At 46.4% G+C, this 23285-nt stretch overlaps 2 protein-coding genes across 3 annotated transcripts in view; one reads left to right on the plus strand and one right to left on the minus strand.

Moving 5' to 3' along the window:
* SMG6 (SMG6 nonsense mediated mRNA decay factor) overlaps nucleotides 1-9278 on the plus strand; it is a 108937-nt gene extending 99659 nt beyond the window's left edge. Inside the window, exons 17-19 of the mRNA XM_060756764.2 lie at nucleotides 5259-5476; nucleotides 6945-7026; nucleotides 7288-9278. Coding sequence (XP_060612747.2) covers nucleotides 5259-5476; nucleotides 6945-7026; nucleotides 7288-7418 — 431 coding nt within the window. The 3' untranslated portion in view covers nucleotides 7419-9278. The remainder of the gene's footprint in view (nucleotides 1-5258; nucleotides 5477-6944; nucleotides 7027-7287) is intronic.
* Nucleotides 9279-12938: 3660 nt separating this feature from the next.
* Nucleotides 12939-21011, minus strand: HIC1 (HIC ZBTB transcriptional repressor 1). Of its 2 annotated transcripts, none has more exons than XM_060756762.2 (2): nucleotides 20905-21011; nucleotides 12939-15427 (listed from the first exon to the last, which is right to left on the minus strand). In XM_060756762.2, the coding sequence occupies exons 1-2, from the start codon at nucleotides 20957-20959 to the stop codon at nucleotides 13500-13502; spliced, it is 1983 nt and encodes a 660-aa protein (XP_060612745.2). In that variant the 5' UTR covers nucleotides 20960-21011; the 3' UTR covers nucleotides 12939-13499. The 2 variants fall into 2 exon arrangements, with proteins under 2 accessions (XP_060612745.2, XP_060612746.2); XM_060756763.2 differs by lacking the exon at nucleotides 20905-21011 and adding an exon at nucleotides 18973-19180.
* Nucleotides 21012-23285: the final 2274 nt, after the last annotated feature.

A 23285-nucleotide genomic window follows, 5' to 3' on the forward strand; every position in this document is an offset into this window, starting at 1 on the left:
AGTTCCTGTCTGTCAGCTCCAGCTTTCTCGTGCAGGGACATGAGAGATTCCTGTTGCATCACCAAGTTTATGTGTTGAGAGTAGAACTTCAGAATGTTCCCTCGGTCCTCCGGATGACCAGCCATCTGTCAGGAGGGATCGAATGGTGTCTTTTCTCCCCGGCGGAAGACTTGGATGGCCTTGAGAGATCCCTCCCCACGCTGGGATGTTCTCTCTGGCCGCCCTCCGCCCCGGCGCTCCCTTTTTTTGTGTCCTTATAAAGCCGCCGCCGGAGCAGGAGGCCAAAGCTGGTTCCTGTTATTGGTAAACAGGCTCCTCGCCCTGGCAGATCGGCCCTGCCTGCCGCTGGGTGGTCCGGCATGCCTTGCCTCGCGGAGGCACAGATCCCATGGCTCCCTCCCAGGAATGGGGGTCAAGGGCCTGCCTTGGCCTGCGTCCCATCGGCAGGGGCACGGCGGGCCCATCTCGCCAGGCAAGGGACCCCCAAAGGCCATCCAGACTCACCCTCTCCGGCCAGGCAAAGAGACACCGCTCTCATTATTATCCATTATTATCTATGATTATTATTACACTCCGTGACACTGGGTTATAAATGTCATTTCCTAATTGGGTCGATCATAAAAACATGGGGAAAAGTTTATTCAACTGCACAAAAAGCTTCGTTTCTGCGGGAAGGACGTCCTCCTCCAGCACATTCGGCTCTCGTCATCCCATCATCGAGTCTCAAACAATCCAGTTGAGTTTGTGGCCGCCACAACAACAACCGGGTTTCTGGAATCACGCTTTCAGACCATAATTTCTCATATACCATTACATTATTATTATTATTATTATTATTATTATTATTATTATTATTGACACTAAAGCACAGTATGTCACAGCAAACGAGATCTATATGCTGGATTTCATATCACAAAATCACAAGTCGAACACTTCCCAAGCGTGTTGTTGTTGTTGTTGTTGTTATTATTATTATTGAATCCTAGAGTTGGTAGGGACCCCCAAAGGCCATCCAGTCCAACTAGCCAAGCAAGAAGATAGCATTACATTATTACTATTATTATTATTATTATTATTATTATTGAATCTTAGAGTTGGAAGGGGCCCCCAAAGGCCATCCAGTCCAAGCAGGAAGATAGCATTACATTATTAGTAGTAATATTAGTATTATTGTTATTATTAATGAATCTTTGGAAGGGGTCCCCAAAGGCCATCCAGTCCAACCTGCCAAGCAAGAAGATAGCATTATGTCATTATTATTATTATTATTATTATTATTATTATTATTATTATTGGTAGTAGTAGTATTAATATTATTATTATTGAGTCCTAGAGTTGGAAGGGACCCACAAAGACCATCTAGTCCAACTGGCCAAGCAAGAAGATAGCATTACATTATTATTATTATTATTATTATTATTATTGGTAATAGTAGTATTAATTTTATTATTATTGAATCCTAGAGTTGGACGGCCCCCCCAAAGGCCATCCAGTCCAACCTGCCAGGCAGGAAGATAGCATTACATTATTATTATTATTATTATTGAATCCTAGAGTTCAAAGGGACCCCCAAAGGCTATATAGTCAAATCTCCCAAGCAGGAAGATAGCATTACATTATTATTAGTAGTATTAGTATTATTATTATTGAATCCTAGAGTTGGAAGGGACCCCCAAAGGCCATCCAGTCCAAGCAGGAAGATAGCATTACAATATTATTATTATTGAATCCTAGAGTTCAAAGGGACCCCCAAAGGCCATCCAGTCCTTCTGCTAGGCACAGTCTGATCCCTCCCAACAGATGGCCATCCAGTTCCTAAATAGGGAGAACTACTTGGAGGGTGGAGATACTAAGGGTTAATGCTAGGGTTTTGAGAGTGTGGGGGGGGGGGGGGGGCTTGAAGTCTTCTTTGGCTCTTCTCCGACATTATTCCCCTCCGAATCCTCGAACCCGTGACCCGGCCTCTGCTGAGCGGGAGCGCAAACAAGGCTCCTCTTCCCCCCTTTGAAGGCGGCTGTGTTTGGCTTGGAAGCGGATGGAAGGGGAACGGGTTGCGATGCCAGGCTTTCTCTGGTCAGCGATGAGACTCCCAAAAACCCAGAGGGTGGGGTGAGGGGGTTGGGACCCCCCCCCCTTTCCTTGCACACTCGCCTTCGCACACTCTTCGCACGCCCTCAGAGGGAGGGGTGCATTCTTCCCACTTGATCTCAGCGTTTTGTTTTTGGCTGGAAGGACCAAACAAGATTAACCATCTCGCTAGCGAGCGCAAGGAGGCACCAGCAGATAGAATAATCATGATAATAATAATATTAATAATAATAATAATAAGACTTACATTTGTCATTTTTCCTGTTTTGAGTGCGGCTTAGAGTTTTAAGAGACGGGAGTGAGATATTCATCACCATCAATAGGATGATGATATTGGTGATGTCCATTGATGATGATGAGGGCTATCATTATTATTATTTCCATTGATGGTCACGATGATGGTGGTTATTATTATTTCCATTGATGATGACGATATGGTGATGAGGGCTATTATTATCATTATTATTTCCGATGATGATGATGATAACAACAATGATGATATGCATTGATGATGATGACAATTATTATTATTTATTTATTTATTTATTTCCAGTGATGGTGGTGATGATGATGATTATTATTTCCATTATTATTATTGGAAATAATAATAATAATAATAATTATCCATTGATGATCATGATGATCTGCATTGACGGTGATGACAGCCATCATTATTATTATTATTATTTCCATTATTTCCATTATTTCCATTATTATTATTTCCAGTGATGGTGGTGATGATGATGATTATTATTTCCATTATTATTATTGGAAATAATAATAATAATAATAATTATCCATTGATGATCATGATGATCTGCATTGACGGTGATGACAGCCATCATTATTATTATTATTATTATTATTATTATTATTATTTCCATTATTTCCATTATTTCCATTATTATTATTTCCAGTGATGGTGGTGATGATGATGATTATTATTTCCATTATTATTATTGGAAATAATAATTATTATTATTATCCATTGATGATTATGATGATCTGCATTGACGGTGATGACAGCCATCATCATTATTATTATTATTATTATTATTATTATTATTTCCATTATTATTATTTCCAGTGATGGTGGTGATGATGATGATGATTATTTCCATTATTATTATTGGAAATAATTATTATTATTATCCATTGATGATTATGATGATCTGCATTGACGGTGATGACAGCCATCATCATTATTATTATTATTATTATTATTATTTCCATTGTTATTATTTCCAGTGATGGTGGTGATAATTATTGTTATTATTATTTCCATTATGATTATTATTTCCATTGATGAAGATGATCATATGCATAGATGGTGATGACAGCCATTATCATTATTATTATTATTATTATTATTATTTCCATTATTATTATTATTATTATTATTTCCAATGATTGTAGTGATTATTATTGGTCGTTATTATTATTATTTCCATTATTTCCATTGATGATGATGATAGTATGCATTGATGGTGATGACAGCCATTATTATTATTATTATTATTATTATTATTATTATTTCCAATGATGGTAGTGATTATTATTGGTCGTTATTATTATTATTTCCATTATTTCCATTGATGATGATGATAGTATGCATTGATGGTGATGACAGCCATTATTATTATTATTATTATTATTATTTCCAATGATGGTAGTGATTATTATTGGTCGTTATTATTATTATTTCCATTATTTCCATTGATGATGATGATAGTATGCATTGATGGTGATGACAGCCATTATTATTATTATTATTATTATTATTATTATTATTTCCAATGATGGTAGTGATTATTATTGGTCGTTATTATTATTATTTCCATTATTTCCATTGATGATGATGATAGTATGCATTGATGGTGATGACAGCCATTATTATTATTATTATTATTATTATTATTTCCAATGATGGTAGTGATGATTATTGTTGTCGTTATTATTATTATTTCCATTGATCATGATGATCATATGCACTGATGGTGAAGACAGCTGTTGTTGTTGTTGTTGTTGTTGCTATTTCCAGTGATGATTATGATAGTGGCTATTATTATTATGGTCAATGATGATGATGGTGGTAGTGAATTTATTATTATTTCCATGGATAATAATGAATTTATTATTATTTCCATGATGATGATGGCTCTTATGTCTATTGATGATGGCTATGATGATGATGATGATGATGATTATTTCCAGTAATGATGATGCTGGCTATTGTTGTTGTTGTTGTTGTTGTTGTTATTATGGCCGATGATAGCTAATTTTATTATTATTTCCATTCATGGTGATATTGATGATGATGGCTCTTACGTCCATTGATGATGGCCATGATAATGATGATGATGATTATTATTATTTCCAGTAATGATGATGATGGCTATTATTATTATTATTATTATTATTATTATTATTATGGCTGGTGATGATGATGATGATGGCTAATTTTATTATTATTTCCATTGATGGTGATATTGATGACGACAGCTCTTATGTCTATTGACGATGGCTATGATTAGTATTATTGATATCCTGTTTCCGTCTCTTAAAGCGGGATTCAAAGCCAGTAGCAAAAAAAAACAGGACAAATGACAAATAGAAACTGTATTTTCCATCCCAAAGGAATGCTCTCCTTTTCCTAAACCAACTGGGTCTGGCCTCAGAGCAAATGGATGTCGTCCCGGAATATTATTCCTTCTATTAGGGCTGGGAAGGGACCTCCAACGGTCGTCTAGTCCAACCCCATTGCTGGGAAGCACTATCTAATCCCTCCTGACAGATGTCCATCCAGACTGCTTAAAAATCTCCCAGCGGAGGGGAGTCTTTATATCATAGGTTTCGGTTTTATCTTTCCACCTTACTTTGGGAACTACAAATGCTATTGTTGGCAGCCGAAAAGGCCAATGTTGACAAGATTTGGAGGGGGGACTCCAAAGGCCACCTAGTCCGACCCTGTTGTACGAATACAGGGACACTGAACTAAAGATGCCTCTCCCAAGGAAGAGTTGAGAAGGGGATCCCAAAGGTCATCTAGACCATCCCAAGGGCTCCTTAAGGGATGTTGTTTCATCTCTCTCTCTCTCTCTCTCTCTCTTGTCCCATAGTGATCAATGAGCTGGATGTTGTTTCATCTATCTCTCTCTTGTGTCCCATAGTGATCAATGAGCTGGACGGCTTGGCCAAGGGCCCCTCGGAAGGGGAGCCGCGGGCAGGGGGCTACGGCCGGCTACTCCAGGACCGGGCCCGCAAGGCGGTGGACTTCCTGGAGGCTCGCTTTGAGCGCAGGGACAGCTACCTCCGGGCACTGACCAGTCGCGGCAACGAGCTCGAGTCCATTGCCTTCCGCTCCGAAGACCTCTCCCAGCAGCAGCAGGTGGGTCCCGCCGCGGAAGGGATCTCGCCCAAAGACAGGAAAACACCCCAGAGACGCTTCCTTCCTTCCTTTCCTCCCTTCCTCCCTCTCTTCTCCCCCCTCTCACTTCCTTTCTTCCTCTCTATTCTCTCTTTCTCACCTTCCTCCCTTCCCCTTTCCCTCCTTTTTTCCTTTCCTTCCGCTCTCTCTTTCTCCTTCCTTTCTTCTTCCTTCCTCTCTAGCCTTCCGTCTATTCTCTCTTTCTCACCTCCCTCCCTTCCTCTCTTCCTTCCTCTCTCTCCTCTTTCTCTTCTTCGTTCCCCTCTCCCCTTTCTGTTCTTTCTTTCCTTCCCCCTCCCTCTCTTCCCCCTTCCTTTCTTTTTCCTTCCTTCCTCTCTGGCCTTCCATCTATTCTCTCTTTCTCACCTCTCTCCCTTCTTTCCTTCCTCACCCTCTCATTTCCTCCCTTCCTCTTCTCCCCTTTCTCCCCTTCCTTCCTCCCACTGTCTCCCTTCTTCCTTCCCCTTTTTACCCTTCTCCTTTCCTCCCTCCCCTTTCCCTTCTTCCTTCCCCTCCCCCTTTCTGTCCTTCCTTTCTTTCCTCCTTTTCCTGCTTTCCTTTCTCACCTTGCTTCCTTCCTCTCTCCCTCCCTTCCTTCCGCATTTTGTCCTTCATTGCTCTCTTTCACTTCTTCCTTCCTACCCCTTTCTTTTTTCTTTCTTTTTCTCCTCCTTACCTTCCATCCTTCCTTCCTGCTTCCTTCCTCCCGTCTATTTGCTCTCTCCCACCTCTCCTCCTTACCTTCCTTCCTTCCTTCTTGCTCCTTTCCTCTCTCCCCTTTCCCAACTTCTTACTTCCCTTCCCCCTTTCTTCCCTTTCTTTCTTTCCTTCTTCCCTCCCTGTCTTCTTCCTCCCTCTCTCCTTCTCTCTGTCCTTCCTTCCTTCCGTTCTCTCTTTCTCATGTCCCTTCCTTCCCCTCTTTCACTTCACCCTCCTTCCTTCCCTCTTTCTTCCTCTCTTTCCTCCCTCCCTTCCTTCCTTCCTCCCCCTCTCATTTCCTCCTTCCCCTTTCCCTACTTCCCTCCTTCCTTCCCTTCCCTCCTTTCTGTCATTTCTTTCCTTCTCTTCTTCCTCTCTCCTTCTCTCTATCCTTCCTTCCTTCTATTCCCTCTCTCTCATCTCCCTCCCTCCCTCCTTCCCATCCTTCCTTCCTCTCTGGCCTTCCTTCTATTCTCTCTGTCCCCCTTCCTTCCTTCCTTCCTCACTTCCTTCCTTCCCTTCCCTTCCCTCTCTTTCTGTCCTTTCTTTCCTTTCTTCCTCCTCCTTTCTGTCCTTCCTTCTGTTCTCTCTTCCTCATCTCCCTTCCTTCCTCTCTTTCCCTTCTCCCGTCCTACTTCCTTCCCTTCTCCTTCCTTCTTTCCCCCCTCTCCTTCCTCCCGCCCCCTCTTCCTCTTCCTCGCCCTTCACTCTCTTCCCTCTCTCCCTCCAGGGCAACAACGACGACCTGATCCTCTCCTGCTGCCTCCATTACTGCAAGGACAAGGCCAAGGACTTCATGCCCGTCAACAAAGGTGTGTCCCTCGGGGGGGTTCCGCACCAAAGACCCCCCCCCCCTTTTGTATGGCCGCCCGTTGTCTGGGTCCTCCTCCTCTTCCCCAGATTCCCTGGGGCTTAAGTTGTCATCTGGACGGAGGGCGGTGTTTACGCTTTGGGGGATTAGCGGCGGATGGGGCCTGACAGCCTCTGGTTCCTAACAAGGCGGGGGGGGGGGGGGTAATGGAAGGATCCAGATGGACACAGGCCAATCTTCCTCCTCCTCTTCTTCCTCCCAGACGACCCCATCCGCCTCCTGCGCGAAGTGGTCCTGCTGACCGACGACCGCAACCTCCGCGTCAAGGCCTTGACCCGCAACGTCCCCGTCCGGGACATCCCCACCTTCCTGCGGTGGGCCCAAGAGGGCTGAGCGAGGGCAGCCGAGACCCCCTTTCTTGGGCAGCTTCGAGACCCCCGCAGAGGCCGGGGAGGAAGCTCTGCCTGCGCAGCTCCTTGCCGCCAACCAAAGGGGCCGAGCGCCAACAACGCCAACCCGGCCGCTGCGCCCCGAGGTCCGTCCCACAAACAATAAAGCCCACCAAAATGGCCGTTGCTGTGGGTGCGAGAGAGAGAGAGAGAGAAAGAGAGAGAGAGAGAGGTAGCGGGTGCAATGGGGCCCGCATCGGAAGGTTGTCGTCGTCGTTCTGGGAAACTGCGTTTCAAGGGAGGGGGGCTTTGACTCCCTCTTGCTCCTCGAGTCGGGAATGTCGGGGCCCTTTGGGGGCCCTCCGGGAAGCCCCGCCTCTTTTTGGTTTCCCCTGTCAAACCCCACAAACAACCCTGCGAGGTAGGCTTGATCTAGCACTTACTCCAGCACCGTATTCTCCCATTACGTTGATATTGTCATCTCTGATCCCCCATCATCCCCATTAGATTGATCCCAGAGTTGGGAATGTAGGGGTCCCTTTAAGTGCAGTCCAGGAAGTCCCGCCTCTTTTTGGTTTCCCGTATAGAAAACCCCAAACAACCCTGCGAGGTAGGCTTATTGTAGCGCTATATTTCCCCATTAGATTTATTTTAGAGTTTGGGACTGTAGGGCCCCTTTAAGTGTCATCCAGGAAGTCCCGCCTCTTTTTGGCTTCCCCTATAAAACCCTACAAACAACCCTGCAAGGTAGGGTGATCATCCCCATTAGCTTTATCCTAGAGTTGGGACTGTAGGGGCCCTTTAAGTGTCATCCAGGAAGTCCCGCCTATAAAAAAACCCAAACAACCCTGCCAGGTAGGCTTATATTCCCCCATTAGATTGGGATGGGCGTCCCCATTAGGTTTACCCTAGAGTTGGGACTATAGGGGCCCTTTAAGAGTCATCCAGGAAGTCCCGCCTCTTTTTGGCTTACCCCTACGAAACCCTACAAACAACCCTGCAAGGTAGGCTTTATTCTAGCACTATATTCTTCCTTTAGATTGTCACCTTTTTCTATTATTCCTCCATCATCTCCATTTAAATGGCATCACCTTCATCCCCATTATGTTTACCCTAGAGTTGGGACTGTAGGGGCCCTTTAAATGCCATACAGGAAGTCCCGCCTCTTTTTGGTTTCCTGTACAAAACCCTACAAACAACCCTGCGAGGTAGGCTTATTTTAGTGCTATATTCCACCATTCGGTTGGATGATCGTCCCCATTAGATTTATCCTAGTGTTGGGATTGTAGGGAATTAAGTGTTGGGAATTAAGTGCCGTCCAGGAAGTCCCGCCTCTTCTTGGCTTCCCCTATAAAAACCCCCAAACAACCCTGCGAGGTAGGCTTATTCTAGCGCTATATTCCCCCATTAGATTGGGATGGATGTCCCCATTAGGTTTTTCCTAGTGTTGGGAATGTAGGGGGCCCTTTAAGTGCTGTCCAGGAAGTCCCGCCTCTTTTTGGCTAACCCTACAAACACCCCCTGCGAGGTAGGCTTTTTCTAGCACTGTATTCCCCCATTAGATGGATATTGTGATCCCCCATCATCCCCCATTTAAGTGACATCATCTTCATCCCCATTAGGTTTACCCTAGAGTTGGGACTGTAGGGGCCCTTTAAGTGCCATCCAGGAAGTCCCGCCTCTTTTTTGGTTTCCCCTACAAAATCTCCCAAACAACCCTGCGAGGTAGGCTTCTTTTAACGCTATATTGGCGGGATGATCGTCCCCATTAGATTTATCCTAGTGTTGAGAATGTAAGGGCCCTTTAAGTGCAATCCAGGAAGTCCCGCCTCTTTTTAGTTTCCCCATACAAGCCCCCCCCCCCCCCCACAACCCTTCGAGGTAGGCTTATTCTAGCACTATATTCTTCCATTAGATTGGATGATCATCCCCATTAGGTTTATCCTAGTGTTGAGAATGTAGGGGCCCTTTAAGTGCCATCCAGGAAGTCCCGCCTCTTTTTTGTTTCCCTGTACAAAATCCTACAACCATGCAAGGTGGGCTTATTTTAGTGCTATATTCCACCATTTGGTTGGATGATCATCCCCATTAGATTTATCCTAGTGTTGGGAATGTAGGGGCCCCTTTAAGTGCCGTCCAGGAAGTCCCGCCTCTTTTGTTGTTTCCCGTACAACCCCCCCCCCCCCAACAACCCTTCGAGGTAGGCTTATTCTAGCGCTATATTCCTCCAATTTGATTGACACCTGGGTGACTATCCTCACCTTCGATCCCCATCATCATCTCCTCCATCACTTTGTTTATTTACATCCCCTCCCCAAAAAAATGTACACAACTCCCTTATCTTTCCCCTCCCCAAAATATACCACAACACCCATCATCCTTCCTCCATATCCATAAAGGTGGGGATTGTGTGCTCATATTTGGGGCTTTTTTTGCGGGGTGGGAGGGAAGGGGGTCTTAATGGGAGATTGGGTGGGATTAATAGGGGGGGTTCGTCGTTTTAGGGGGGCTACAAGAAGCTCAGATAAAGGAGAAGGAAGGAATGGTATAATATTAGGGGGTTTTTTTCGGGGTGGGAGGGGGATCCGAAGATGGTTTGTAAACCCCCGTCCCAAAAAAGCGACTTTCGAATTGGGGCTCGACTCCTTGGCTTCTGATTGAAACGTCCCCCCAAAAGAGATGCTGATTCGGAACGCCGGAAAAGTAATGTCGGGGGGCTTCCGTCCCCCGTTTGAGTTGGGTAGGGGTCTTCCTCCAGAAGGTGGCCCTGCGTTGGGTTGGATGGCTTGTGACTTTCGTTATTATTTGTTGTTGTCGTTGTCGTCGTTGCTGCGTTGCTTTCCTTAATAAAGACTTTTTAGCCAAGACAGACCCTCCTCGCAAAGCCGTTGTTCTCTGTCCATCCGGAAAGGAAAAAGGGTAAGTTTGGGGGGGGGGGTCTCTTAAAAGGGAAGGGGACACCCCCATTCCAAAGTGGGGGGACACTCACTCTATCCATCTTAAAAAATCCTTGTATTTCTCTGAATTGAAGTCCCCATCCGGTTGAAAGAATACTGACAGTTCCCATCATCCCCGGCCTTATTTTCCGTATGGACGCGGACTGACACAGGTTCATGGGCGTCGCAGTCCAACAGGCTTTCCTTCCATCCCAATTTGGTGGCACTCTAACTTCCATCGTCCTGGCCCAGAGTCCCCAAAAGGCAAAGTGGAAAGAGGGAGGGAGGACATTCCTCATCATCCCTGTCTTATTTCCCAGGGAGATGTGGACTGACGCAGGATCATGGGCGTTGCAGTCCAACAAGCTTTCCTTCTCGGTTTCACGGCACTCTAACCCCCATCATCCACACCCAGAGTCCCCACAAGGCAAAGTGGAAAGAGAGAGGTAGGACATTCCCCATCATCCCCACCTTATGGGATAATGTTGCCCATCACCCCCATCTTCCTATGGGATAACATTCTCCATCATTCCTGTCTTCCTATGGGATAACATTCTCCATCGTCCCCATCTTCCTATGGGATAACTTTCCCCATCGTCCCTGTCTTCCTATGGGATAACATTCCCCATAGTCCCCATCTTCCTATGGGATAACATTCCCCATCGTCCCCGTCTTCCTTCCTATGGGATAACATTCCCCATCATCCCTGTCTTCCAATGGGATAACATTCCCCATCATCCCTGTCTTCCAATGGGATAACATTCCCCATCATCCCCATCTTCCTATGGGATATCATTCCCCATCATCCCTGTCTTCCTATGGCATATCATTCCCCATCGTCGCTGTCTTCCTATGGGATAACATTCCCCATAGTCCCCATCTTCCTATGGGATAACATTCCCCATCGTCCCCGTCTTCCTTCCTATGGGATAACATTCCCCATCATCCCTGTCTTCCAATGGGATAACATTCCCCATCGTCCCAGTCTTCCAATGGGATAACATTCCCCATCATCCCCATCTTCCTATGGGATAACATTCCCCATCGTCCCTGTCTTCCTTCCTATGGGATAACATTCCCCATCATCCCTGTCTTCCAATGGGATAACATTCCCCATCATCCCCATCTTCCTATGGGATAGCAGTCCCCATCGTCCCTGTCTTCCTATGGGATAATATTCCCCATCGTCCCCATCTTCCTTCTTCCTATGGAATATCATTCCCCATTGTCCCCGTCTTCCTATGGGATAACGTTCCCCATCGTGCCCATCTTCCTATGGGATAACATTCCCCATCATTCCTGTCTTCCTATGGGATAGCAGTCCCCATCGTCCCTGTCTTCCTATGGGATAACATTCCCCATCATCCCCGCCTTCTTCCTATGCGATAACATTCCCCATCTTCCTTCCTATGGGATAACATTCCCATTGTCCCCATCTTCCTTCCAATGGGATAACATTCCCCATCGTCCCCATCTTCCTTTCTACAGGATCACATTCCCCATCATCCCCATCTTCCTTCTTCCTATGGAATAACGTTTCACCCCAAAAACAAATGGACTCTCGAGGCCTTTTTGGTGCTTGAAAGAAAAGAACATTTATTGCCTTTCGTTCCGGTATAAAAAAAGAAGGGAGTGATAGAAAAAATATCTGTACAGAAAACGAAATGCAACCAGAGAAACACAGCTTTTGGGGAGGGGGGTGTTTTGGGGGGGGCAAAGAGCCCGCTGTGTCTTGCAAAATGGGGAGTGGGCTGCTGGCTCAGTTTTGGGGGGTGTGCAAAACAAAAGAACGGGGGGCAAGCTTCACATTTGGGTTGTTTATTTTTTTTCCCCCTTGGGTTCAATGGCTTTTTTAATCGAGAGAGAGAGGCGTCTGTCCCCCGATATTCACTGGTGTTTGGGGGTCTTTCTCGCCCTGTTGGGACCCCCAAATCGCCTCTGCTTATGGGGTTCCCAACTGGGCAAGAAGGACCCCCAGCTTTGGTTTGAGCGGACAAACAGGGAGTGTTTTGTCTTTGTCCAAAGGAGGAGAAACAACAAGCACGCATCACACGTCCCCGCCCCCCAAAATACATAACACCCCAAAAACATATCTTTGGCTTCGAAGGGAAAAAAAGTCAAAAAGAAGGCCACAATCTGCACAAAACAGACCCACAAACACACTTTCTTTTCCGGACGGTCACGTACTTTTTCACATTGCAAAAAATAGGCTCAGAAGAAGCGGGGTCCCCCAAAAATGCCCAATGTGAGGTTAAAGGGTTGGACTAGACGGCCTTTGGGGGACCCCTTCCCGTCCAATATATTGCTTTCCCCCTCCCCGAAAAATAAAAATTACCAAAAGAGACTCCAAGGTTTGCTCTGTTTTGATTGTTACCCCCGCACGCACACACATCTATTTCTGGGACTGCCACTCCCACAATCCCTTACTGACTGGGAGCGATGGGACTTGCAGTCCAAAAAGCTGGGCATATTGCACACAATTTTTTCTGTCTACCTTTGGGTCCGGCTCAGCGAGAAGGCTGAGTCTTCCAAGGAGGTCCTTTGCCCATTGAAGGAGGGTCCGGTCCGTTTGCCGTCAGGTCTATATTGGGGGGGGGGGGTCTCCGTTGAGGGCTTTGCCCATTTGCGTCCATAGTAAAAACAACCAAAGTTGTCAACTTGGATCCTTTGGGGAAGGACATGTTGCCCACCATAGGCAAAGGGGTCTGGCTCAACAAAGACCCCAAAGTGAATCCTTTTTTGAGGGGAGGGGGCTCTGTCAAAGCCTCTTTGCCCATTGAAGAGTGGCCAAAGTGGACGTCTAGCTCTCGGCAAGGCTCCAATCGTCCAACAAGGTCCCTTTTTCGGGGGTCTCGGACCACCGAGAGGGCTCTCTTCCATACCCAAAGGCGAAAGAGGTCCCCCATCTTTAATTAGGCCCCTTTTTGGGGTGGGGTCTCCACCAAAGCCTTAGTCAAAGTGTTTGGCCCAGCGAGACCCCTCTTTCCTTATTCAAACAGGTCTATTTAGGGGAGTGAAGGAGACCCCAATTTCGGCGTCCATGGCAAAGCTGGCCAAAGCGGTCCCCTTCTGTACCCAGGCTCAGTGAGGGGGTGGGGGGCTCTTTGGTCCATTGCAAAGAGGGTCCGCATGCTGGCGCCCCACCGCCGTCAAGGAGGCGAGAAGCGCTCCAAGCCCCGCGGCCCGGAGAGGGATCCCTCGTGGTTCATTTGGCTGAGGGCCGCGCTTTGGGCCAAAATTTGGGCCGCTTTGTCCGGCCCGAGGCCGAGATACAACCCTTGCAAGGCCGTCTTCGGATCGGCGAGAAGCGGGTGATGCGGCCCTTCGGGGGAGAAGCCTAAGCGGAGAGCTTCGGGCGTCACGCTTTGGGCGGCGGCTGCGGCGGCGGCAGCGGCGTGCATCTTCATGTGGCTGAGGAGGTTGCGCTGCTGGGCGAACTTCCCTCCGCAGACGCGGCACTCGTAAGGCTTCTCCCCGGAGTGGATGCGCATGTGCTCGGTGAGGCGGTACTGGCGGGTGAAGCGCATGCCGCAGGCTTCGCAGGCGAAGGGCTTGAGGCCGAGGTGGCTGCGCATGTGGCGCGTCATGGTGCCGCGCTGCGTGAACTTCTTGCCGCAGATGGAGCACGGGTACGGCCGGGTCAGCCAGTGAGTCTTCTCATGTTGCCGGAGCGTGGCCGGGTCCTTGTAAGCCTTCTCGCACGAATTGCACCGGTACGGCCGCAAGAGGTCCGCCGGAGCCGAAGGCGGCGCCGACATCGGAGGAGCCGGCGCCGGCACCGATTTCTCCAGCGCCTCCTCCTCCTCGTTGTGAGCCTCCACGTGCGCATTGAGCTCCTCCGAAGACGGGAAGCCTTTCCCGCAAGGGATGCAGACGTACAAATTGTCCCCTCCGAAGCCTTCGGCCGAGTCTCCGTAGCCCAGAAAGCGCTCCAGGCTGGGAGACGGGCCCCCTCCGCTGCTCCCGGCGCTCTCTTCCTCTTCATCATCCTCTTCTTCCTCTTCCATTTCGCTGCTGCTCTTCTCGTTCTCGGCCGTGACCGAATTCCTTTCCCCATCCACGAACGGCCTCGTCGGCGAAGGGGAGGCTTCCTTCTCGCCTTCCTTCGTCCTCCTCTGGCCTTCCTCCTCCTCCTCCTCCACGTAACTCAACGGTTCGTGCTTCATCCAGCGGTAAATAAAGTCCGGGCCTAGTTCGGGCCGGTTCGAAGGCTCCAAGATAGCCGCCTCGGTGCCGATGTGAGGATGATGGAGGAGAGGATGCGGCGGAGGATGATGGTGGAAGGGCGGCTGCGGGACCTGAGGCGGCTCCTCGTGCAATGGAGGGTTTGGGGGGGCTTCTATTGTCGACCTCAGGCGAGCCTGAGAGGACGGCGGCACCGGAGGAAGAGGAGGACCCAGCTGGCCGTTGGGGCTCTTTTTGGAGAGATCCAACCCGCACAAAGGGGCGCAAAGGAGCCCAGCCTGCGACGCGGCGTACAGTTCGGCGCAATGGGTGCTCAAGGGGTTGCCTCCATCGCCGGGCCGCCCAAAGCAGCTCTGGATGACTGGCGTGGCGGCCCGGAGACCTCTGGCCAGCTTGCCCAACGGCGAGTAAATGCCACCCCCGTTGCCGTTTCCTCGCAGGGGGAAGTACTTCCCTGAACGTTTGAGCTTCTTCTTGCAAAGGGCCACCAAATCCGGGATCTGGAGGTAGCTTGCAGCGGCCAAGATGGCCCCTAAGGAGGGCTCTTCCGACGGCGGCCCTTCGTGGGAGTCAGTCCCTCCCAGGCGACCGGTGTAGATGAAGTCCAGGACGGCACGGAAGACGGGCGGGCTGACCATCTCCTGGTCCAGGTTGACCAGGTTGTCGTGGACCACCAAGGCCTTCAGGTAGGCGCTGCTGGCCGCCAGGACGTTCTTGTGGGCCCGGAAGAGCGCGTTCTGGACCACCACCACCACGTCGCACAGGAAGCCCTTGGTCCGCTGAGCGTTGAGTTGGAGCAGGAGTTGCCTGGCGTGCGGAGGGGATTCCGGGGGAGGAAGAGGCGGAGGCGGCGAGGGCGGCGAGGAGGAAGGGGCTTCCAACATGGCGGCGCCTGCAAGGGACCAAAGAGAGGAGCGTCAACATTCAATGCGACCAAGAAGCCATTGACTCAACATCACTCCTCCTTCTCCTACAACCGGTAGTAGTTTCACTGCCAAGACGCTGAGCCTCAACACTTGGTAAACATCTAGGATCAGGCAAAGTTGGGGACTGTGAGTGGATCGGAAAAGAGACGGAAGCATTAGATAGAGAACCCAGTTGGTAGAAGAAGGCCGGTGGTGGGGCAAACTTGGGGTCCCGTCCCACCCAATTTCTGGTCATGGGTGGGTCAAAAGAGAGAGAAGAGTCCAGGAATTCAAGGCATTTTTCAAAAGCCTTACGCAAACATGAACCAAAGTCTAGAACAGGGTGAAATTGGTGGGTCAGATCTCAATTGGGGAACCCTTCCTGGAGATGAGTAAATAAGAAAAATAGAGACAAGGAGAAGCATCGGGAAGGGAAGCGTCCAAACTGTGCCTCAAAGGAGGCCATCGTTCAATAAGTTAATGCACAAAAACATTGGGGAGTCAATGAGTCTGGGGTCGCATCTCCAAGCCTCTCTGTTTGGGTGGGGGTCTTGTCTTCTGGAAGACAAGCAGAGAGCGAAAGGGAGGAAAGGGATGCGTAGAAGTCTGTGTGGGAAAGAAATCCATGCTTCTTCTACAAGAGAGAGGAATCTCAAGAGAGAGGAAAATCGGGGATCTTCTCAAGCATCTACAAGAGAGGAATCAGGGGTCTCTTATCTCATGCTTCTACAAGAATCGGGGACCTCTCATCTCATGCGTCTACAAGAGAGGAACTGGGGGTCTCTGTCTTCTCATGCTTCTATTAGAATCAAGGGTTTCTGTCATCTCAAGAGTCTCTGTCATCTCATGTGTCTACAAGAGAGAGTAATCAGGGGTCTCTGTTGTCTCAGGAGAGAGGAATGGGGGGTCTCCGTCTTCTCATGCGACTACAAGAGAGAAATTGGGAGTCTGTCATCTCATGCTTCTACAAGAGAGAGGAATCGGGGGTCTCTGTCTTCTCATGTGTCTACAAGAGAGGAATTGGGGGTGTCTTGTCTCAGGATAGAGGAATTGGGGGTCTCTGTTTTCTCATACGCCTACAAGAGAGGAATTCGGGGGTTTCTGTCATCTCATGCATCCACATGAAAGAAATTGGGGGTCTCTGTCATCTCGTTCGTCTGCAAGAGAGAGAAATCAGGGGTCTCTGTCATCTTAAGAGAGAGAGGAATTGGGGTCTCTGTCTTCTCATGTGTCTACAAGAGAGGAATCAGGGGCCTCTGATGTCTCCGGAGAGAGGAATCGGGGGTCTCTATCATCTCATGCATCTACAAAAGAGAGGAATCGGGGGTCTCTATCATCTCATGCATCTACAAAAGAGAGGAATCGGGGGTCTCTGTTGTCTCAGGAGAGAGGAATTGGGGGTCTCTGTCTTCTCATACACCTACAAGAGAGGAATCGGGGGTCTTTGTCATCTTATGCATCTACAAGAGAGAGGAATCGGGGGTCTCTTTCATCTCATGCATCTACAAGAGAGAGGAATCGGGGGTCTCTATCTTATGCGTCTACAAGAGAGGAATCGGGGGTCTTTGTCATCTCAGGCATCTACAAAAGAGAGGAATCGGGGGTCTCTGTCGTCTCATGCATCCACAAGAGAAGAATCAGGGGTCTCTGTCATCTCATGTGTCTGCAAGAGAGAGGAATCGGGGGTCTCCTTGTACATCTAAGAGGAATCGGGAGCCTCTCTTGTCTCAGGAGAGAGGAATTGGGGGTCTCTGACGTCCCGTGCATCTACAAGAGAGAGGAATCAGGGGTCTCTGTCATCTTGTGCGTTCACAAGAGAAGAATGGGGGGGTCTCTGTCATCTCAAGAGAGAGGGATTGGGGGTCTCTTTCATCTCATGCGTCTACAAGAGAGAGGAATCGGGGGACTCCTCATACATCTACAAGAGAGGAATCGAGGGCCTCTCTTGTCTCAGGAGAGAGGAATCGGGGGTCTCTGTCATCTCATGCATCCACAAGAGAAGAATCAGGGGGTCTCTGCCATTTCAAGAGAGAGGGATTGGGGGTCTCTGTCATTGCATGCTTCTACAATAGAAGAATTGGGGTCTGTGTTGTCTCATGTGTCTACAAGAGGGGAATCGGGGGTCTCAGTCATCTCATGCTTCTGCAAGAGAGATGAATTAGGGGTCTCTCATCTCATGCCTCTGTAAGAATCGGGGGTCTCTGTCATCTCGAGAGAGAGGGATTGGGGGTCTCTGTCATCTCATGCATCTACAAAAGAGAGGTATCGGGGGTCTCTGTCTTCTCAAGAGAGAAGAATTGGGTCTTCTCGTGCATGTACGAGAGAGGAATTGGGGGTCTATAAGAATTGGGGGTCTCTCATCTCATGCGTCTACAAGAGAGGAACTGGGGGTCTCTGTCATCTCATCCTTCTATAAGAATTGAGGGTCTCTGTCATCTTGAGAGAGAGGAATCGGGGGTCTCTTATCTCTCCAAGTTGGGGTTTGGGCAAAGTTTGGACCGAAAGGGAGAAGCGTCAGGAAGCAAAGCATACAAAACTCTGTACAAAACAGGTCAAAAGTGGGGGCTTCCCTCCCAGTTTGGGGGTTCCCTTCCCAATGATAGATGGATAGGAAGAAAAAAAGGAAAGGAGAAGAGTTAAGGGGAGGAAAAGTGGAAGACAAAAAGAGAGAGAGAAAAGGAGAAGAGCCTGGAAAGGAAATGCGCAAAAACCTCTTGCGGTGGGACAAAGTTGGGGGTCTGCCCCGCTGTTTTTGGCGTCCTAAGTTGGGGGTTTTTTAGGGGTGTCCCTTGCCAAAGCTGGGACATTTTTAAAGGGGGGACAAATAGAAAAAGAGAGAGAGAGAAAGGAGGAAGAGGAGGAGGAGAGCCAAGCTGTGCGTAAAAGCGCCGTGCGTAAAAGTTCTCCGGACTTTGAAAGGAGCCTCTTCAACAAGGGATGGAGCCCCTCTTTTCAGGTTTGGGGGTCTCTTCAGAAAGGTGGGACCCTCCCCAAATTGGGAAGGGGAAAAGGAAAGGAAAGAGGGAAGGGGAAAAGGCTGGGGAAGGGAGAGGAAGAAGCCCAAGCCGCGCGTCAAAACCAAACCAAACCTCTGTGCGTCAAAAGCGGCGAAGTTGGGGAAGTTCCCCAAAAAAGGGCTCTTTCTCCCCTCTCTTCCTATCCACTTTGGGGGTCCCTTGTCTTGCCAATCTCGGGGTGCCACCCTTTCCTTTCTGGAGGGGTGGAAGGAGAGGAGAGAGGAAGAAGGAAACGCCGAAGGAAGGAAGAGGAAGAGTTTGGGGAAGAGAAGAAAAGGGGTCGGAAAGAAACCCGTGCGTAAAAGGCGCCCAAGAGGAAACCCAAGTTGTTTTGCTTTTTGTGGGGCGCTTCCTTCTGGAAATTGGGGTCTTTTCCTCCCTCCCTTCTGGAAATTGGGGTCTTTTCCTCCCTCCCTTCCTCCCAAAAGCAAAAGGAAAGGAAAAGGCTTGAAGCAAGGAAGGAAAAGAGCAGCAGAAGGAGGAGTGTTTCCAAACCGCCGCGCGTCCAAACGCACCGGTTCCAACGCGACGAAAGCGGGGCAAATCCCCTCCCTGGGTGCCTTTATTTCCTCTCTTCTTCCTTTCGCTTCTGGCCGGCTTCCCTTCCAAGCTTTGCCCCCTTATAGAAGGAGGGGGAAGGAAAAGAGGAGGAGGAGAAGAAGGAGAAGAAGAAGAAGCAGGAGAGGAGGGAGGAGGGGGCTTTGGGCACCATTGGGGCCAAGCTGTGACGTCACGGCTCCTGCCCCCCTCCCTCCCTCCCTCCAAACTCCCTCTCACACCTGGGTCCCCTTTTGGGGAGGGGTCTCCAAGGGTCCCCACACACCTGGATGGCCTTTCCAATGGGAAGTCAGTCAATCCCCAAAGGTAAGAAGGGGGTCCCCTTGACGCACCCCACTTCCCTTCCCAGGAAAAAGACCAGCCACGCCCTGGATTCCAGAGAGAGGGTTTTGAGGGTCCCAAGAAACGCCCCCCAATCCTTCCAGGTCTTTTTTTGGTGGGAATCATCATCATCATCAACCCATTGCAAGGAATGGACTGAGCAAGGAAGGGATTCTGCCCTGGTTGGAGGAAGAGCTTTTTTTTGGGGGGGGGGGGGTGTCACAAATAATATAAATGACAATCATAATTAGAGGGAAGAGGGGTGTCAAGGTCTCCAAGAAGGGGAGAATACATGAAAAAAGGGGTTTGGTTGGGATCTGGGGTCGAAGGAAAGGCATGATGGAAAAGAGCGGTTGGGGCAAAAGGGAGTGCAAAGTTTGGAGAAAAGTTTAGCAAAGTTTGGGAAGGTTTGGAGCAAAGTTTGAAGGAAAGTTCAACAAAGTTTGGGAAAAAGTTTGGAGCAAAGTTTGGGGAAGGTTTGGAGCAAAGTTTGAAGGAAAGTTTAGCAAAGTTTGGGGAAAGATTCAGAGCAAAGTTTGCGGAAACGTTTAGCAAAGTTTGGGGCAAAGTTTGGCAAAAGTTTGGGGCAAAGTTTGGCAAAAGTTTAGGGCAAAGTTTGGGGAAACGTTTAGCATAAATTGGAGCAAAGTTTAAGGTGAAATTTGGAGCAAAGTTTAGCAAGGATTGAGGAAAAGTTTGGAGCAAAGTTTGGGGAAACATTTTAGGACGAAGTTTGGCTAAAATTTAGAGTAAAGTTTGGGGAAAAGTTTGGAGCAGAGTTTAGCAAAAGTTAGGGCAAAGTTTGGAGTGAAGTTTTGGGAAAAGGTTTAGCAAGGTTTGGAGCAAAGTTTGGGGAAAGGTTAGAGCAAAGTATAGGGAACAGTTTGGGCAAAGTCAAGAGCAAAGTTTGGAGGAAAGTTTAGCTAAAGTTTGGAGCAAAGTTTGTGGAAAAGTTTGGAGCAAAGGAAAGTTTAGCAAAGTTTGGGGAAAGGTTCAGAGCAAAGTTTGCGGAAACGTTTAGCAAAGTTTGGGGCAAAGTTTGGTCAAAGTTTGGAGCAAAGTTTGGGGGGAAGTTTAGCTAAAGTTCTGGGGAAAGTTTGGGGAAAAGTTTAGCCAAAGTTTGGGGAAAAGTTTGGTCAAAGTTTGGAGCAAAGTTTGGGGAAAAGTTTAGCAAAGTTTGGGGAAAGGTTTGAGCAAAGTTTAGGGAAAAGTTTGGAGGAAAGTTTAGCGAAAGTTTGGAGCAAAGTTTGGGAGAAAGTTTAGCCAAAGTTTGGTCAAAGTTTGAGGGAAAGTTTAACCAAAGTTTGGAGCAAAGTTTGGGGGAAGTTTAGTGAAAGTTTGGGGGAATGTTTGGCGAAAGTTTCGTGCAAAGTTTGGTCAAAGTTTGGGAGAAAGTCTAGCGATGTTTCGGGAAAAGTTTGGCAAAAGTTTGGAGCAGAGTTTGAAGCAAAGTGGAGCGAAAGTGTGGAGCAAACTTTGGGGCGCCTGCCTCCAGAGGGGAGCCCCCCAACCAAGCAGCCAGCCAGCCAACCCACCCGCCCCCCTCCTCTCCCGGTGCCCGTGCTCACCCGGGGGTCCTGAGGGGGGGGCCAGGCAGCAGGCGAGGTCCGCGTGGACGCGCATGCCTCTGGCTCCTTCTTTCCCTGCCTTCGGGTTGTGCTGCTCTGCTCGGGAGCCTCCTTCGCAGTCTTCTGCCGCGTCCGGGCCGCGAACTCGGCCTGACCCCGAGCTGAACTCGGGCGGGCCCTGCCTTCCCTCCTCCTCCTCCTCCTCTTCTTCCTCCTCCTCCTCCTTCTGGCCAAGGGGCGGGCATCCCCAAGGCTTTCAAGGGAGACCCCCCCCCCCCCCAATGACAGGTCAGCCCTGAAACAGAGCCAGCCTCTGCACAGAGGGATTTGGTGGTGCTCTCCCTGCCTGGCAGAATGAAGGGGGGTGGACTAGATGACCTCTAGAGCAGGCCTGGGCCAACTTGGGCCCTCCAGGTGTTTTGGACTCCAACTCCCACAATTCCTAACAGCCGGTAGGCTGTTAGGAATTGTGGGAGTTGGAGTCCAAAACACCTGGAGGGCCCAAGTTGGCCCAGGCCTGCTCTAGAGCCCCCCTAATAATAATATTACATTATTATTATTATTATTATTATTATTATTATTACAGCTTCCAGTGTTATGATTTTTTTACCAAGTTATTTTATCATTGGTTATTGTATTAATTTATTATTTTTTATTAATTTTATATTATATTTATATTATTAAATTTGTATTAATTCATTATTGATATATATTGCAGTTGATCTGATTTTTTTATTATATTATTGGATGATGTTCTGTTAATAATTCATTCTTATGGATATAATATGGATATGATTATTTTTATTATATTATTTATTGCTATTATATTGTTGATGTTGTTTTCATTCTATTATTAATTCATTTTATTTTCTGTTTTTTATTGCTATTATATTGTTGATATTGTTGTTTTCATTCTATTATTAATTCATTTTATTTTCTGTTTAAAATACATTAAAATATTGTGTGTATAAATGTTATATATAATACATTATTTTTATTTCATATTCAAAATGTATTAAAATATTGTGTATTTGTGTGTGTGTAATATTATATTGTTGACTGATGAATTATTACTATACTTTACTTTTTAGGCTGTAAAAGAAAGTTCACTTTTATATTATTATTATTATTATTATTATTGTTATTATTATATTACTATATTAATACATTATTGATTGATGTATTATTATTATACTTTATTGTTTTAGGCCCCAAAAAGAAGGTTTCCTATTATATATTATATATTATTATTATTATTATTATTATTACTATTACTAGTACTACTATTGTATGGATATTATTATTATATTATATTATTATATTATTAATTTATTGCTATTATGATATTGGTGTTTTTATTATATTATTAATTGATTATTATTATTATTTTTATTTTATTTTATTTTTCAGGGCCCAAAAGAAGGTTCTCTGATATTATTATTATTATTATTATTATTATATGGATTATTTTTATTATATCATAATTTTATTGCTATTATGATATTGGTGTTTTTATTATATTATTAATTGATGTATTATTATTATTATTATTATTATTATTATACTTTTATTATTCAGGGTCCAAAAGAAGATTCTCTGATATTATTATTATTATTATTATTATTATTATTTAGATATGATTATTTTATTATATTATTAATTTATTTTATTATTATGTTGTTTTTATTATGTTGTTAATTGATATTACTATATTATTGGTTGATGTATTATTATATTTTATATCCAAAAAGAAAGCTCCTTGTTTATTATTATTATTATTATTATTTGGATATGATTATTTTTTATTATATTATTAATTTATCCTTATTACTAGATTACTATATTATCGATGGATGTATTATTATTATATTTTATTTTTATGTCCAAAAAGAAGTCTCGGTGTTTATTATTATTATTGTTATTATTATATTGATATGATTATTTTATTATATTATTAATTCTTGTTTTTATTATATTATTAATTGATATTAATAATATAATAAAATTTTATTATATTTATATTATTGATTGATGTGTTATTATTATATTTTATTTTTAGGTCCCCCAAAAGGTTACCTGTTTTTATTATTATTATTATTATTATTATTATTATTATTATTATTATTATCCTCTTTTTAAAAAGCCCAACTTTTAAAAACTTTTGAAAACTTCTGTCTTAAAGGGAAAGTGCGCTCTTTGCGCCTTCTGGTGGCCGCTGCTGGTATTGCAGTTGAGAAAGAACACATGTAATAACATTCTACTAAATGTCCCTTTATGGGCTTTTTAATGGTATTTTGGGGGAGTCCTAAGTTCAATGAAAGGACCAAGGCAGTGACCTTCCCAGCCCATCCTCTGTTCGGATATCAGCCAGCTAGCCACTG

The sequence above is a fragment of the Anolis sagrei genome, chromosome 11 (genome assembly GCF_037176765.1).
Source record: "Anolis sagrei isolate rAnoSag1 chromosome 11, rAnoSag1.mat, whole genome shotgun sequence".
Classification (NCBI taxonomy): Eukaryota; Metazoa; Chordata; class Lepidosauria; order Squamata; family Dactyloidae; genus Anolis; species Anolis sagrei.

Excerpts from the sequence above, each read along its gene's own strand:
- HIC1 (XM_060756762.2), bottom strand. The coding sequence starts at position 20,959 with ATGCGCGTCCACGCGGACCTCGCCTGCTGCCTGGCCCCCCCCTCAGGA. Across the intron at positions 15,428-20,904 it reads CCCCCCCTCAGGACCCCCGG|GCGCCGCCATGTTGGAAGCC; the intron begins GTGAGCACGGGC and ends GGTCCCTTGCAG.